This window comes from Clupea harengus, chromosome 17 (genome assembly GCF_900700415.2).
Source record: "Clupea harengus chromosome 17, Ch_v2.0.2, whole genome shotgun sequence".
Classification (NCBI taxonomy): domain Eukaryota; kingdom Metazoa; phylum Chordata; class Actinopteri; order Clupeiformes; family Clupeidae; genus Clupea; species Clupea harengus.
The window spans coordinates 13,517,140-13,531,926 of record NC_045168.1 but is presented as its reverse complement, the minus strand read 5'-3'; the positions used below and the strand labels follow the sequence as shown (position 1 = coordinate 13,531,926).

The following is a 14,787-nucleotide window of genomic DNA, read 5'->3' as shown; positions in this document are numbered from 1 at the left end:
GGGGAATTTTGCGGGTCGCGTGCATGCATGTATGTGTGAACGCTTGCCATTACCCTCCAAAAGCCCCAGGGCTGACAGACTGTGCCATACGAACACACACACACACACACACACACACACACACACACACACACACACACACACACACACACACACACACACACAGAGAGAGAGAGAGAGAGAGAGAGAGAGAGAGAGAGAGAGAGAGAGAGAGAGAGAGAGAGAGAGAGAGAGAGAGAGAGAGAGAGAGAGAGAGAGAGAGAGAGAGAGAGAGAGAGAGAGAGGAGAGAGAGAGAGAGAGAGAGAGAGAGAGAGAGAGAGAGAGAGAGACAAGCGGAGAGCGAGGCGTTACATCAGTGAAACAGAGAGGTACAGGGGTAAAGAAAGATGGATGGATGGATGGATAGAGGGAGGAATGAGGGGTCAGTTGAGGATAGATATGTGACGGGATGAGAGGAGTCGGGGTGAGATAAGGGCAGAAAGAGAAAAGGAGGGTGAGCAATGTGTGAGGGAAGGCAAAGACTAAAAGAATAATTATGTGTGTTATTGTGTGTGCATGTGTTAGTGTCTGCATGTGTGTAGTGATTTGAGTATTTTTGAGAGAGGGAGAGCAAGATGGAGCGAAGATGGTTGCTTATGACAGAGATCCAGCAGACAGAGGAGCTGTACTCATGAGCTCAGGGTTGAGGCAGAGGGGAGCGCTGGGAAGAGACAAGTGTGTGTGTGGAGCTTCAGAGTGGCATTAGTTTGGGGATTACACTGTGATGCCCGTGTGTGTGTGTGTGTGTGTGTGTGTGTGTGTGTGGTGTGTGTGACACCCAGTAGGAGAGAAATGGTGCGGTGCGTGTAATAGTGTGGTTTGAGGTGTGTGTTTTTAAATGAGAAGATAGGCAGGTTGTGTCTTACACACAAAGACTACCCAAGCCAATGGAACTGTTCTGTGTCTGAGAGAGAGAGAGAGAGAGAGATGGATGGATGTGCTCTAAAGGTCGATGTCGGTGGTGGAGCTCGCTGGGCTGTGAAGCGGGAAAAGGTCACGATGCTCAGGAGTCCGCGCTCCACACATGAGCCTTACGCACACACACACACACACACACACACACACACACACACACACACACACACACACACACACACACACACACACACACACACGCACCTCATACTACCCCGCCCCAGTTGAACGCATTGTGTACTCATTGTGTCCTAAAACGCCACTCATTTAGTCTTGAAAACCAGTAGAATTGCTGGTTGGCAGTGGAAGTATTTACATTCATGTATGAGTCCTGCTCTCCCCTCTGGAGGAGTGTGAAAAACACCCAAGCAGCTTCCCAGATCGTGTCCCTTCCCCCCACCCCCCTCTCCCCCTCCCCACCCACCCTCCCTCCTGAGGAAGTGTCTCCAGCACGCTGGCACCGCGCCAGTCCTCTCTCGCATCCTTCCTCCAAGCTCCGCTCCATTTGGACAGCTGCCATTTTGCCCTTTTCATGTCTCTCTCCATCTCTCTGTCTCTCCCATCCCGCTTTCCATTCGGATACGGATAGGAACTACACCCCCCCCCACACACACACACACCCCTCCCTTCTTCCCCAACAGCAGAGATGAAAAGATTAAGTGTTAATTTAGCGCGTTAGCCTGCGTGTTTTGCTGCGCTGGACGCTAATACTATTTGCAGGCAGGATGTTTGGTTAGTGCTTCCATGGGTGCTGAGATGACTTCAGGTAACGCAGTGGGATAAAACCTCCATTATCACCTCCGGCCTCTCTGACCGTGGTTACATGGATTCGAATAACTGCCTCAGTCGGACTGAAATCGCATTATCCGTTTCATGTAAGCACCTTAGTCGGATCGTAGTCGGACCGCACATAGTCGGACTAACACCCCTGGATAACTCGATCCGATCCAGTTGATAGTTCGACTATTGCGGCATGTAACGGTGAATTGGATAAGGAACTGGACTTTGCGTCTTTGCGCATGCTCCCTCTCTCCCTGCCAAGTCGTGACCCGGAAGACGAAAGAGGGATAAGTTGTCTCAACTGTTCATACTAATGACACGGTTTTTTATGAATATCCTGCAGACTGTCTCACAAGCTTATTCTTGTTGATTATGAACAAACATAACAGAAGAGGTCCGAAGATATGAGCACCTTTACAACCCCTCCTTAAACACGTATAAGGACGTTCCACATTTTATTTGCTTAAAACAACAGCAGTACTGTCAAATCAGCTGTCACTCGGCTATTACCTGACCAAGGTTCTATGGCAATGTTCCGAAAGCCCATTTTTCCGACAGCCCGCTGTTCCGAAATTGTGAGTACAGCAACGTGAACCACTATTGCCCACATGCACATCCCAATGAATCACACAATCATAAACATATAAATGCCTTTATTTCACAAGCATTAACTTGAATTCAGAATATTATTATACACACATGCATTTGCATCGCGATGATACAAAAATATTTGTATGATTGCCAACGCATGCATGCTTTGTCAGTGCTTGACAAGATCTGCGTAATGTCCTGCGACAATCTGCCGGTGATTTCCTTCGCATGAGTGGTAGCCTACCCCATATTCAAAACCAGAGTAGGCTAAGTTAACAAATATTGCCTAGGAAAAGTTATATGCGTGATAGCCCGGTGAGCGTCTCCGCTCTGCTGTGCAAACGAAATGCTTTGAGTGTTTTTGTGCCACTTAAAATATTTCTAAATTTTGCCAGGGGGACTATTTTTCGGAATATTGAGATTTCGGAATATCGGGCTTTCGGAACACTGGGCCGTCTCCCCTGACCAATACCTGTCAAACTTGGTGATACTATTCACAACTAATTTGTCCTTCATTTTATCAAATATGATGAAATTTGGTATTGTGCCCGCGAGGCACGCGTGAGTTTAGTTGTGTTCAGTTATCTGGCGCTGAAAAAAACGACGAATAAGTACTGTTAAATCAGAAAGCAAATCAGCTGTCACTCGGCTATTACCTGACCAATACCTATCAAACTCGGTGATACTATTCACAACTAATATGTCCTTCATTCTATCAAATATGATGAAATTTGGTATTGTGGCCGCGAGGCACGCGTGACTTTAGTTGTGTTCAGTTATTTGGCGCTGCCCTCTAAAGACAGAGACGTGACAGGTGGATCGAGATATTTTCCCGTAAATACCTTTACCTAAATACCTTTATAGACAACATCGATCATACACTCCCATTGCACTCAAACAACCACACTCAAACGAGGAGATATTGTATCAATTAGCCTATTATGTATTGTATTAATTGCACAGAGTTCCAGTGGCGCATGCAGGCATATTTATTAAAATGGGGAAACTATAAAATCGGAGTACAGACAACTAATGCCCAGCGTTGACGATGCAGATACAGAGCTGGAAACAGCTAAATGAGTTACGCAGTGAACTTTATCAAGCCCTGGAAAGTTCGGCAAATTTCTAGCCAAACATTCATTGCGTCCTGAAGGTCTTGTATCTATCTACGAAAAGACTGACTGGACTTGCTCTCATGAATATTCACACAGATTTGGAAATCGACAGCGAAGAAGTACTAAAACAATTTGATGCAACTGGCAGAAGGGCAATGCGTTTAGGCTGTAACCCATTATTTGCGCGCGTGTGTGAATGTGCGTGCGTTTCTCTCGCCTTTTATCTTTCACCTTTGAATAATGTAACTTATAAACACATCGGCCTGGCAGAAAGAAAGAAAGAAACAAACAAACAAACAACCCACCCAAGAGGCAACACGCATTTCTGGACCGATGAACAGACGCGATTCATGCTCAATCAACTGTTGTTGTTATTGGTAGTGGTGAAGAGGTCAAGCGGAAAGGGCTGTATCACCACTAGTTGTAATAAAAACAGCGCCACCTATCGTATCGGATATGACATGCTTTCGGCCAATGATTCGATTTATTCACTGCCATGTATATTGGGATAATAGCACCTACCCTCGAAAGAAAGCATAGTCCGACTAAGCAAAGATTCGAATTATACCATCATGTAAACACACTGTCTGAGTCAGTCTCTGGGGAAGGTGTGTTTGCACTCCCCTCGCTCTTCACCGTCTTCATTGAGAGAGGCAGACAGAGAGGAAGAGACAGACAGACAGAGAGACAGAGAGAGAGGGGGACGGAGGGAGGGAGAGAGAGAGAGACAAGAGCAAGAGAGGGATTTTTAGGTTTTTTTAGAGCAAGAGAGGGATGAATCGGGAGATTCTGCCATTTTTCTCTGTGGAGATGATGTGTGGGTGGTAATTGCTCAGCGCTCTGCATTAAGAGGTATTTGGAGATTGGGGCACTTCAGGCCTCTGGCCAAATGTGCTCGACGCTGGTGGAGAGAGGGATGGTGTAGAGGAGCGATGGAAGAAAGAGGTGAAGATAGAAGGCAGGGTGGAAGTGGTAGAGTGGGGAGAGGGAGAATGCACTACTTCAGCTGATATAAGGCTTTTTTTGTTCAAGGCCATTTTGCATTCTGGGACCCCGGAAGTTGTACATTATTCAGAAGCAAAGGGGATTTGACCAACTCTCTGACCGGCCCAGGACAGTTACTCTCTCTCTGCTCTGTGTGTGTGATACCTATGGGGTATTCTATTGTGGTTTAAAAGGACACATATACACAGAGATGTCAACACTGAAGTCTAAATGTCTGTCTCCACCACAAACCTATTGTGTTGAGAGTCAAAGAACAGTATATGGACACAAACTATGAAGCTTTATGTTTCGTGTCCTTAAATGGACATTTCCACAGAGCTTCCTGGTTTCCTTCTCATTTGCCCCATAAATCTGTGGGTAGCTGGGACACGACTGAACGTCCTCAGTAATTGCGGTGCCACGGCCCAATAACGATGTGATGACTGTAATAGAATGCTTTGAGTCCAACCATGTGATTTGTTGCAATGTGAGCGCCAACTGCTGCACAACTCATTTACATCAGTCAACAACACACACACACACACACACACACACACACACACACACACACACACACACACACACACACACACACACACACACACACACAAAGACACAGGCACACACATTTTTTTTCTTGAGATTTGAGATTACACATATAGGAAACACTCTTCACACAAGCAGTACTTTCTTTTAGAGTAATCAAGTGTGTGAAATGTCAACTGATGTGTGTGTGTGTGTGTGTGTGTGTGTGTCTCTCTCTCTCTCTCTCTCTCCTCCTCTATCTCTCTCTCTCCTCCTCTCTCTCTCTCTCTCTCCTCCTCTATCTCTCTCTCTCTCTCTCTCTCTCTCTCTCTCTCTCTCTCTCTCTCTCTCAGTTCTGTGCATACTGTAAGCGCCTTGGAGCCTCCATTAAGTGCTGTGAGGGCGGCTGCTGCCGCTCCTACCATTTCCCCTGTGCCGCCGCCGCCGGAACCTTCCAGGACAGCAGGACATTCACACTGCTCTGTCCCGACCACCTCGAACAGGCCCTGCACAGATGTGAGTGACCTGTCACACACACACACACACACACACACACACACAGACTGTCACATACACCTGCTCATGTATGGACTAGCATTAACATATCTCTTTATTTGCTCTCTCACTCTCTCTCTCTCTCTCTCTCTCTGTCTCTCTGTCTGTCACCCTGTAGCTAAAGATGAGGTGAAATGCCTGGTGTGTGACAGCTCGGGGGACCTGCATGACCAGCTCTTCTGTAGCTCGTGCGGGCAGCATTACCACGGGGCCTGCCTGGAGGTGGCAATCACGGCCCTGAAGCGCGCCGGCTGGCAGTGCCCCGAGTGCAAGGTCTGCCTGGCCTGCAGGTGAGTGCCCATCTCTCCTCTGGCAAGCCAGCTCATTGTGTGTGTGTGTGTGTGTGTGTGTGTGTGTGTGTGTGTGTGTGTGTGTGTGTGTGTGTGTGTGTGTCTGCATATGTATTAAGGGAGCATCAGCTGGCCAATGGCCCTGCTATTGGAATTTGTACAGAAGGTTTGAGTGAACATGTCATTTCCTGTGACCCAGGTCAGTGCTCCTCTTTGCAGTGAATGAAAGAGAGAAAAAAAGTATTGCAAAAAACCTCATGTCTGAGTATAACCAACTGAATAAATTGGAGCCCGTGGAGCATGATTGTGTGCGTGTGCGCGTGCGTGTGTGTGTGTGCCTGCGCATGCGCGTATGTTGAGAGCAGCAGTGCGGTAGATAAGAGTGAAGGGCTCCAGAGATTTGTTTTTCTCCCAGGGTTTTGATCATCCCTGTCTGCACCCAGACTCTCAGCCAAGCACAATCCAATTCCACTCCCGCCAGCCTCCCTATTGAAGAGGGAATGTGTGCTTGTGTGCGTGCATGGATTTGTTTGTGTTGATGTTTATGTGTATGTGCGTGTGTGGGTTTATTTATTCACATATATGTATTTGGTATGTGTGTTACCATCAGGTCATAAACAGTCCTGTGGCTCCAGTGTGCAAGATCTCCAATATGTGGAATGGAAGGGATGCTTGGACAAATCTTCTCTAATAAAAACAAGGGGCTGTTATACATCCATTTTATGTAGAAAACATTTAGTTTTTCTATTCTGAAAAGCAATCCATTTTTTAGCCCTACAATGTATAACACTGTCCGAATCTTAGACCCCTCAACACTCTTAAACAGGTCAACAGTTAACATTTCCAGCATTGGTCAGCATGAGCGCTTTTTTCCCCTTTGTGCACAGTGCAGTAATCAAACACCTGTGGGCCTGTCTGTCTGTCTGTGACCTAATCAAACACCTGTGGGCCTGTCTGTCTGTCTGTCTGTGACCTAGTTTAGCGTAGCTCCTCCGTGGCTAGTGACGGGGCCCCTTGCAGTGACTCTGATCAATTCCGTATTACAAACACCCGTGTTCTCCTCCGATGCACATTCTGTAAGTGGATTAGAAAAGTGACTGGCCGTCTGTCGCTTACTCGGTGAGGCTAGAAGATTAGCCAACAGGCACGGGTTATTTAATCAAGGAAAGGCCTATATTTTTCATTGGCTGATGGTGGCTGTTTATGCAGAGTAAGGGTGACTGCGGCCATTGCAGTAGGTTTGAATGAGTGTACATGTGTAACGGAGGACATCATTGTAATTGGCCATATTGCAGACTCTTGTAGTTTTGTGTGTGCATGTAACATGATGTACCACCTGCATATAGTCATCATCTCTAGTTTACATGTATCTAATGTTGTGTGTTTTGCCTTACCAGAGGGAGACTGGTTTAGGATAAACTAGTCGGATCCAAGTTTCTCTAAGGGCCAAGAGCATCTTCTGCCTCCCCCCCTGTCTCAGCGAGTCCTTCTGAACTTTTTTTTGTGGTCAGTGATTTGCTGGAGAGTTTTCAAGTGCAAAGATGTCCAGAGGTAGTGGCGAAACCTTACTGCTCCACACGTCGCCATCCGCAGCCATTCAATTGCACCGGCCCCGCAAGAACCAGCTCTCTAAATTGATTCTATTTTCGTTCTCCCCTCCTCCCCTCCCCATTCCCTTTTTCCATCGTGCCTGCTTTTCTGTCCCGCTCTCTCTCTCTCTCACTCTTGCTCGCTCTCACACTCTCTCTCTCGCTCGATCTCTCTCTCTCTCTTGCTCTCTCGCTCTCACATTCTCTCTCTCACACACATATTCCCTTCCCTCCTCCTCTCTCTCCACTCTTTTTTTTTTTTCTCTAACTCTTACATCCATGCTCACCCCCCCTCCACCCCCCACCCCCCTCCAAGCAATAGAGCTTAGCTGAAAATGGACTGCAGTGAGGGGGTGGGGTGGGGTGGTGGTGTGCAGCTAAGGCATGCGTATAGGCGAGCACTTTTCAGAGCGGGCAAATGAGACCGGTTTGGCAAGTGAGTAGAATGGCTCTAATGGCTCCTGCAGCCCAGCTGTAAATATCCAGTGACGTTCTCATTTGGGGGCCGGAGTCGAGCAGCATCGGGCCCCCGAAAATGTACGCCCTGGCTGCTGATGGATTGGGTGACTGTCCCAGACTCCCCTTCCTCCGCATCCCCAGCGCCCATAAATCAGCCCTCCCTCCACGCGGCCGCTCAGATTTATCTCCGCCAACAGGTTCAGGCTGCCGAGACGCCGCCCAGAGAAAACCGCTTCCCCAAGCCTGCGGAGACGTTTTACAGCACAATTTGTTTGGCTTGATAAATAAGAAACCGTGGCCTTCCTCGAATTTTCTTTTTGTGTGTGTGTGTGTGTGTGTGTGTGTGTTTGGGTGCGGCTGCATATGTGTGCGTGGTGGTGCCGTGTGCGTGGTGGTGCCGTGTGCGTGGTGGTGTGTGTTTGGGTGCGGCTGCATATGTGTGCATGGTGGTGCCTTGTGTGTGGTGGTGGGTGTGTGTTTGGGCTCGGGGTGGTTTATAATAACTTGAAACACACCATCCATCGCATGTTCAATTATATCTATTGTGTAGATTTTAGGAGTGCAGGTGCCATGCAGTTGGATGTTATGTACGCATCAGACGATACTATTCTCATAACTAGGGGCCTGACCGCACTTCCTGAAATGTTCACGACATTTGAACCAGTGTTTCTCTCTTTCTCTCTCTCTCTCTCTTCTTGTTCCCCCTCTCTCCATTACAGAAACCCAGGGGATGACAACAAGATGCTGGTGTGCGACCTGTGCGACAAAGGCTATCACACATACTGCTTGCAGCCGGTCATGGATGCCATTCCCACGGGTGGCTGGAGGTGTCAGGTAGACAAGGGGAAGGGCAAGGGGAAGGGAAGGGGAGGAGGGGGGAAGGGGAGGGAAGGGGAGGGGGTTGGACAGAAGGGGGTACGGGGAGGCCAAGGCCGAGCGTGAGGAGTTACCGGCACAGGAGGAGTGCTAAACGGGCTGTCTGAAGATGGAGAGGTTGTTTTTTTTCCATTCTCCCTAGTGCTTCACTGCTGCTGTACACACTCACTCACACACACACACAATCACACACACACACTCAGACACACACACACACACACACACACACACACACACACACACACACACACACACACACACCTCTCTCTCTTAGTTTCCTCCAGTAGAATCTCAAGGCTGTTTTTAGCCTTGGGTTTGAAAATAGCTTTTGTTGCTCTTAGTGCCTTTTGTGTGTGTGTGTGTGTGTTTTTTTGTGTGTGTGTGTCTGCATGTCTGTGTGTGTGTGTGTGTGTGTGTGTAAGCTCTTAGGGGCTTTTGTTGAAGCTTTCTGGGCCGAGAGGGAGAGAATGAATGGGGGGGGGGGGGGCAGATTTCAGGGCTGCAGAATTGGATGGAGCTGAGCTGCCATTTTTTGGAGATTCTTTTAAAGCAACACACACACACACACACACACACACACACACACACACACACATAGACACACACACTGCAGCATGCATGCCTCAGTCTTTAGTTTCTGAGTGGAGTTTAGCCTCTGTGCTGAAAGCATTACTGCACTGGAGGCAGGCTGCTGAGCTGGAAAGTCCCGGCTCAAGTCTCTCTCACACACACACACACGCACGCACACACACACACATACACACACACACTCCCACCCCCACAGGGCTGAACGCAATCTGCTAGCAAATCTCCCACCTCAGCTCCCACCCCCCATCTACTGGGGCAGGAGCCTGAAGCACCCTGCTGTTCTGCTGACCAAGGGGGCTTCTCTTCCACTCCAGTGCAGATGGAGGAACATTCCACTCCTGTGTTCTTGAGGCCATTGGGGAGCAGTGAACAGTGAGAGGAAGAGTGGGTGTGGGTGTGTCTGTGTGTGTGGTGCGTGGGTGGGTGGGTGTGTGTGTGTGCGTAGGTGTGTGTGTGTGTGTGTGTGTGTGTGTGTGTGTGTGTGTGGTATGTGTGTGAGGTGGGTGAGTGTGTGCGTGTAGTGCGTGTGTGTGTGTGTGTGTGTGTGTGGTGCGTGGGTGGGTGTGGATGGGCCAGTGGGTGCTGCTATGGGCAGCATTGTTCTCTCCGTGGACAGTCTGGGTAGAGTGTAAATACATAATAGTGTCTTGAGTCTCAGTGTTCAGTGTGCATGACTTTGGCTGCTGACCTAAGAGGGAAATGTCATACCCATGCCTCAAAAACTACACACACACACACACACACGCACACACACACACACACACACACTAATACACACACACACTAACACACACACACACGCTTTGTTCTGGCCCTCGAGCTGCAATGCCAGTGCTGGCGCTTCATTGTCTCGATGTCCTCTTGGAGTTACTCAGAGCCTGCAGGCCCCTGACTCTGAGCAGCACTGGGGTGGAGTGTGTGGAGAACAGGCTGCTGTGTGTCTGTCTGCCTCACAGGCTGCTGAGCAGAGACCCCTACCCTCCCCACGCACACGCACACGCACACGCACACGCACACGCACACGCACACTGGCTGTCCACACACAGGAGGAGCTGTAGGAGCCCACATAATGGGCAGAGAGGAGGTGCAAACAGAATGAGTTCGGGAGGGATGGTGAGCCGATAGGAGGCCATACATAGATGGGAAGAAAAGGCCAGACAGACAGGTAGGAAGGAAGACAGGAGGAAATTAGTTATGGTAGTGTGTGTGAGTGGTGAGGGGGACACTGGTGTGTGAGTGGTGAGGGGGACACTGGTGTGAGGTGTGTGTGTGTGTGTGAGTGGTGAAGGGGACACTGGTGTGAGGCGTGTGTGTGTGAGTGGCGAGGGGTACACTGGTGTGAGGTGTGTGTGTATGTGTGTGTGTGTGTGTGTGTGTGTGTGTGTGTGGTGAGGGAGACACTGGTGTGAGGAGTGTGTGTGTGAGTGGCGAGGGGTACACTGGTGTGAGGTGTGTGTGTGTGTGTGTGTGTGTGTGTGTGTGTGGTGAGGGAGACACTGGTGTGAGGAGTGTGTGTGTGAGTGGCGAGGGGTTGTCCTCACGCTCCGGAGGCGGAGGATTTGAACAAGCTGCTGATTGGCACTAATGAATCCTCACCTGAGAGCCTCAGCAGCACCTCTGAGACACACTAGCCTAGCAGTGCTAATGGACTTATCAGAGCTGTTAGACACACACACACACACACACACACACACACACACACACACACACACACACACACACACACACACACACACACACACACTCTCAAATTCACTCATACACATGTACCTGCACGTGCACAGGCAGAAACGGATACACACACACACACACACACACACACACACACAGTGGCATACACACGTGCACATGCACATATATGCTCACTTATACATGCATGAAACTCTGCATATCTGCTTTTTGTTTTTTGCTGTTGGTTCTCCATCATGTCGTCGCCCCCCCCCCCCATTCCCTTTCCTTTCTTTCTTTCTCTCTGTATTTGGCCGTTCACTGTCACTATTTAGTTTTTTCCTCATTCCGTCTCGCTCCTACCCCTCCCCCACCTTCTGACGGGCACTGATAGAATTGAAGCCGCTGGACATTAGAAACCACTGGATTCAGGCCAAGGCTTTAACTTGAGCTGCTGCCAGTGCTCGCTCTGTCTCTCTCTCTCTCTCTCTCTCGCTCTCGCTCTCTATCTCTCTCTCGCTCTCTCTCGCTCTCTCTCGCTCTCTCTCTCTCCCGCTCTTACTCTCTCTGTGTGTGTGTGTGTGTGTGTGTGTGTGTGTGTAATTGTTCTATCCACTCTGATGTGATTGTCCCCCTTTCTTCTTGCAGAGGTTTGTTTTATTTTCTCTGTTCCACGCTCAGACCCCCCCCTCCCCCCTCCTTCCCACTGGTCTTGATGAGCTTGAAGTGGCCTTTTGAAAGCTTAAATCACACCCTAATACATTTCTCAAATCTCTGATCAAACGGCCGGGGCTGTCGGCAGCATCGGGAGCAGATGGAGAGTGATGAGAGAGAGAAGAGGCGAGGAGGAGAGGAGGATTTTCTCCCAAACCCTAATTACAGCATAATTCAGTCTGCATCCCATTACACATTATGCTGAAAGAGGAGGGAGAGAAAAAATGACACCCCCGGTCTCGAGGGGCTTCATTTAGCCAGCAGATTGTCATTTCAAGCTCAGCGGAGCTCTGTGTTCCCGGCCACTTGTGTAGTTCTAGGATCTGCCAGCGACTGCATCGAGGCTTAGTTGGAGCTGTATTGTGACTGTGTGTTTGTGAGCTAGCCGAGGTGTGATTTTGTTGTAATTGGCCGAGAGCAATTATGTGAACATCCTTATACGGACCAACCAAGCGGAGGAGGAGGAGGAGGAGCGGTGAAATTTGACGTCTTCATCAAGAGAATTCTTATTGGTCAAGTTAAGCAGGATTTTACTGAAAGAGTCCCTTTGGAAAGATTGTAATGGTTGGGTGCCGAGGCTAGTTACCAGCACCGCAGCGTGGGTTGTTTGATGATGCAGTGACAGATTGGGGTTGACAAGTTCAACTATACTGCAGAGGGAATGTTTGTTTAACATTTGTCCTTCCTTCTTTCTCTCTCTCTGTCTCGCTCTCTCTCTGTCTCTCTCTCTCTGTCTCTCTCTCTCTCTCTCTCAGAACTGTCGGGTGTGTGCTCAGTGTGGCACTAAAGCAAGCGGTCAGTGGTCGTCCAACGGGCTGCTCTGTGACGATTGCCAACGGCAACCGGACCCAGCCAATCCCTGCCCCCTCTGTGGGAGGAGCTTAGCTGCTGAAGCCCCCAAGGACCTGCTTACCTGCCACACCTGCAAGAGGTATGTGTTTCCATGACAACCCAGAGTTCCTTTTTTTTTTTTTTTTTGCAGTGCCATGAGTGTTCTCTGAAATGCGTTGATGTAGGTAGAAATTTAAATGACAGTGGTGTGTGTGTTTGTTATCCACAAACAAGTGTATGTCACACACACACACACACGGTAAGATGGGGTCATGTATTGTGCTGGATCATGCTCCACTGCCACCCCACTTCCATTAATATTTCATCATGTTGATCTTGTGATGTCATGTCAAATGCAGAAACCATGTCCATGATGCGGTCGTCATACATGGAGTGGTATTCAGCAAATCTCACTCGGTGCAAGGATTTTCACAATGGCTTGATTGTTTACAGACGTTGCCCGTTCAGACATTGACATAGTGTGAGAGAGGCTGAATGGGCTGACACAGTAACTACTTTGTAGAGAAAAAGATGTTTACAAAGGGGGTAGAGGTGTGTGTGTGTGTGTGTGTGTGTGTGTGTGTGTTTGGGGTTGGGGTGCATGTAATTGGTGTGGCAAATGGATTTCATTATCAGGGTTTGACAATTTGCTTGAGGTCAGAGACCACAATGGATTCCAGTCACAAAGGAAATGTGTGTTTTTTTTGGCACATGTTTATGTTATCCATTCGTGTGTGTTCATGTGTGTGGCTGTAATCTGTTTGCGTGTGTGTGTGAGGTTGGTGTTTATGTTTGTGTTTTGTCAGGGGACAAGCACCTTATTGATCTATCACACTCTGAGCAGCCCATCTCATATGCCCTGCAGTGACTTGTCAGTTCAAAGGTCATTAAAGATTGTGTTAGCCAAACCGGTAATCACGTTAAGGCAAGCGGCCCCTGAGGAGAAGTTGGTAAAGAGATGACATGAGTGAAACATATCTCCTTTAAAAAGACCTCCGGGCGTTCCCAGAATCCTCCAGGGCCCTCTCTGGAAGCCTCAGCCAGCTAAGGGTTGCCAAGGCAGGTAGCCCTTGGACGGCGATGATACCGTAAAAGTGGCTCTTCGAGTTAAATAATTTAAAGCCTCCATTTGGCATTATTGCTTCTCATGAGCATCCACCAGTCAGGGCACTCGTCCTCAAATGAGCCAACCCTCTACAAACTCAAATGGCTGGCATGCTTGTTTTTATAGATGTATATAGAAGCTGCACTGGTACTTCTCTGGTAATGATTATTGTCATGTAATATACCCTTTCCATAGATAGTTGATTGACATTTTGTTTGTTGTTGTATCAGAATCAGAATCAGGTTTTATTGGCCAAGTAAGTTTGCACAAACAAGGAATTTGACTTGGTAAAGTGGCTCTCAGTGTGCTTACACAAAATATACATTACAATACATTTACATTTACATTTAGTCATTAAGCAGACGCTTTTGTCCAAAGCGACGTACAAGGGAGAGAACAGTCAAGCTAAGACAATACAAAACAAACAGTGCAACAGTGCAACGGTCTAATAAGTTTAAGGAAGTATATACAATGCGGAATGGCTATATACAGTAGCTGTGAATTGTTACACAACAATAGTGCAAAGAAGAAGTGGAGAGTGCAAGAAGTGCAGGGATAAATATATATGCTACAGTGGGTTAGCTGTTCAGTAGTGAGAGGGCGAGGGGGAAGAAACTGTTTTTGTGTCTGGAGGTTTTGGTGAACAGTGATCTATGTATGTTGAAGAGCATTGAACCCTAGACTGTAGGGTTCCCATGCTGACCAGTAGGTTTGAAGAACCACATTAGGCTGATCTAAGCTGCCAGTGTGTGTGCTGTGTGTGTGTGTGTTGTGTATGTGTGCTGTGTATCTGTATCTGTATGTGTGTTGTGTTGTGCTCTGCTCGAAGTTGGCAGGCTGCCCACTCTCCTGGGTGCCTCCTCTCTTGCTGATTCTGTGGAGATGTAATTACCTTGGGGGGGGGGGGTGTTGCTTAATACCCCACTACTCCCCACCCCTACTTTGGCCACCTGCAGCAAAGAGGGGGCGAGGAAATGTAGGAGGGAGAAAAAAGGAGTCTTTCTTCTAGCGATTCCCTCAAATCCATTTGCGTTAACAGCGTCTGGAAGAGGGTGGGGGGGTGGTGTGGTGTGGTGTGGTGTGGTGTGGTGTGGTGTGAGGAAGAGGCAGAGGCAAACCAAACAGACCCCCTGAGATGTTTCATGTGTGTAGCTCACTTCAC

At 48.5% G+C, this 14,787-nt stretch overlaps 1 protein-coding gene across 16 annotated transcripts in view; it reads left to right on the top strand.

The window, feature by feature from the left end:
- kmt2ca (lysine (K)-specific methyltransferase 2Ca) overlaps positions 1 to 14,787 on the top strand; it is a 105,895-nt gene that overhangs the window by 15,644 nt on the left and 75,464 nt on the right. For all 16 annotated transcript variants that reach the window (XM_042710183.1, XM_042710182.1, XM_042710176.1 and 13 more), the window contains exons 5-8: positions 5,304 to 5,466; positions 5,624 to 5,795; positions 8,563 to 8,677; positions 12,445 to 12,620. In XM_042710183.1, coding sequence (XP_042566117.1) covers positions 5,304 to 5,466; positions 5,624 to 5,795; positions 8,563 to 8,677; positions 12,445 to 12,620 — 626 coding nt within the window. The remainder of the gene's footprint in view (positions 1 to 5,303; positions 5,467 to 5,623; positions 5,796 to 8,562; positions 8,678 to 12,444; positions 12,621 to 14,787) is intronic.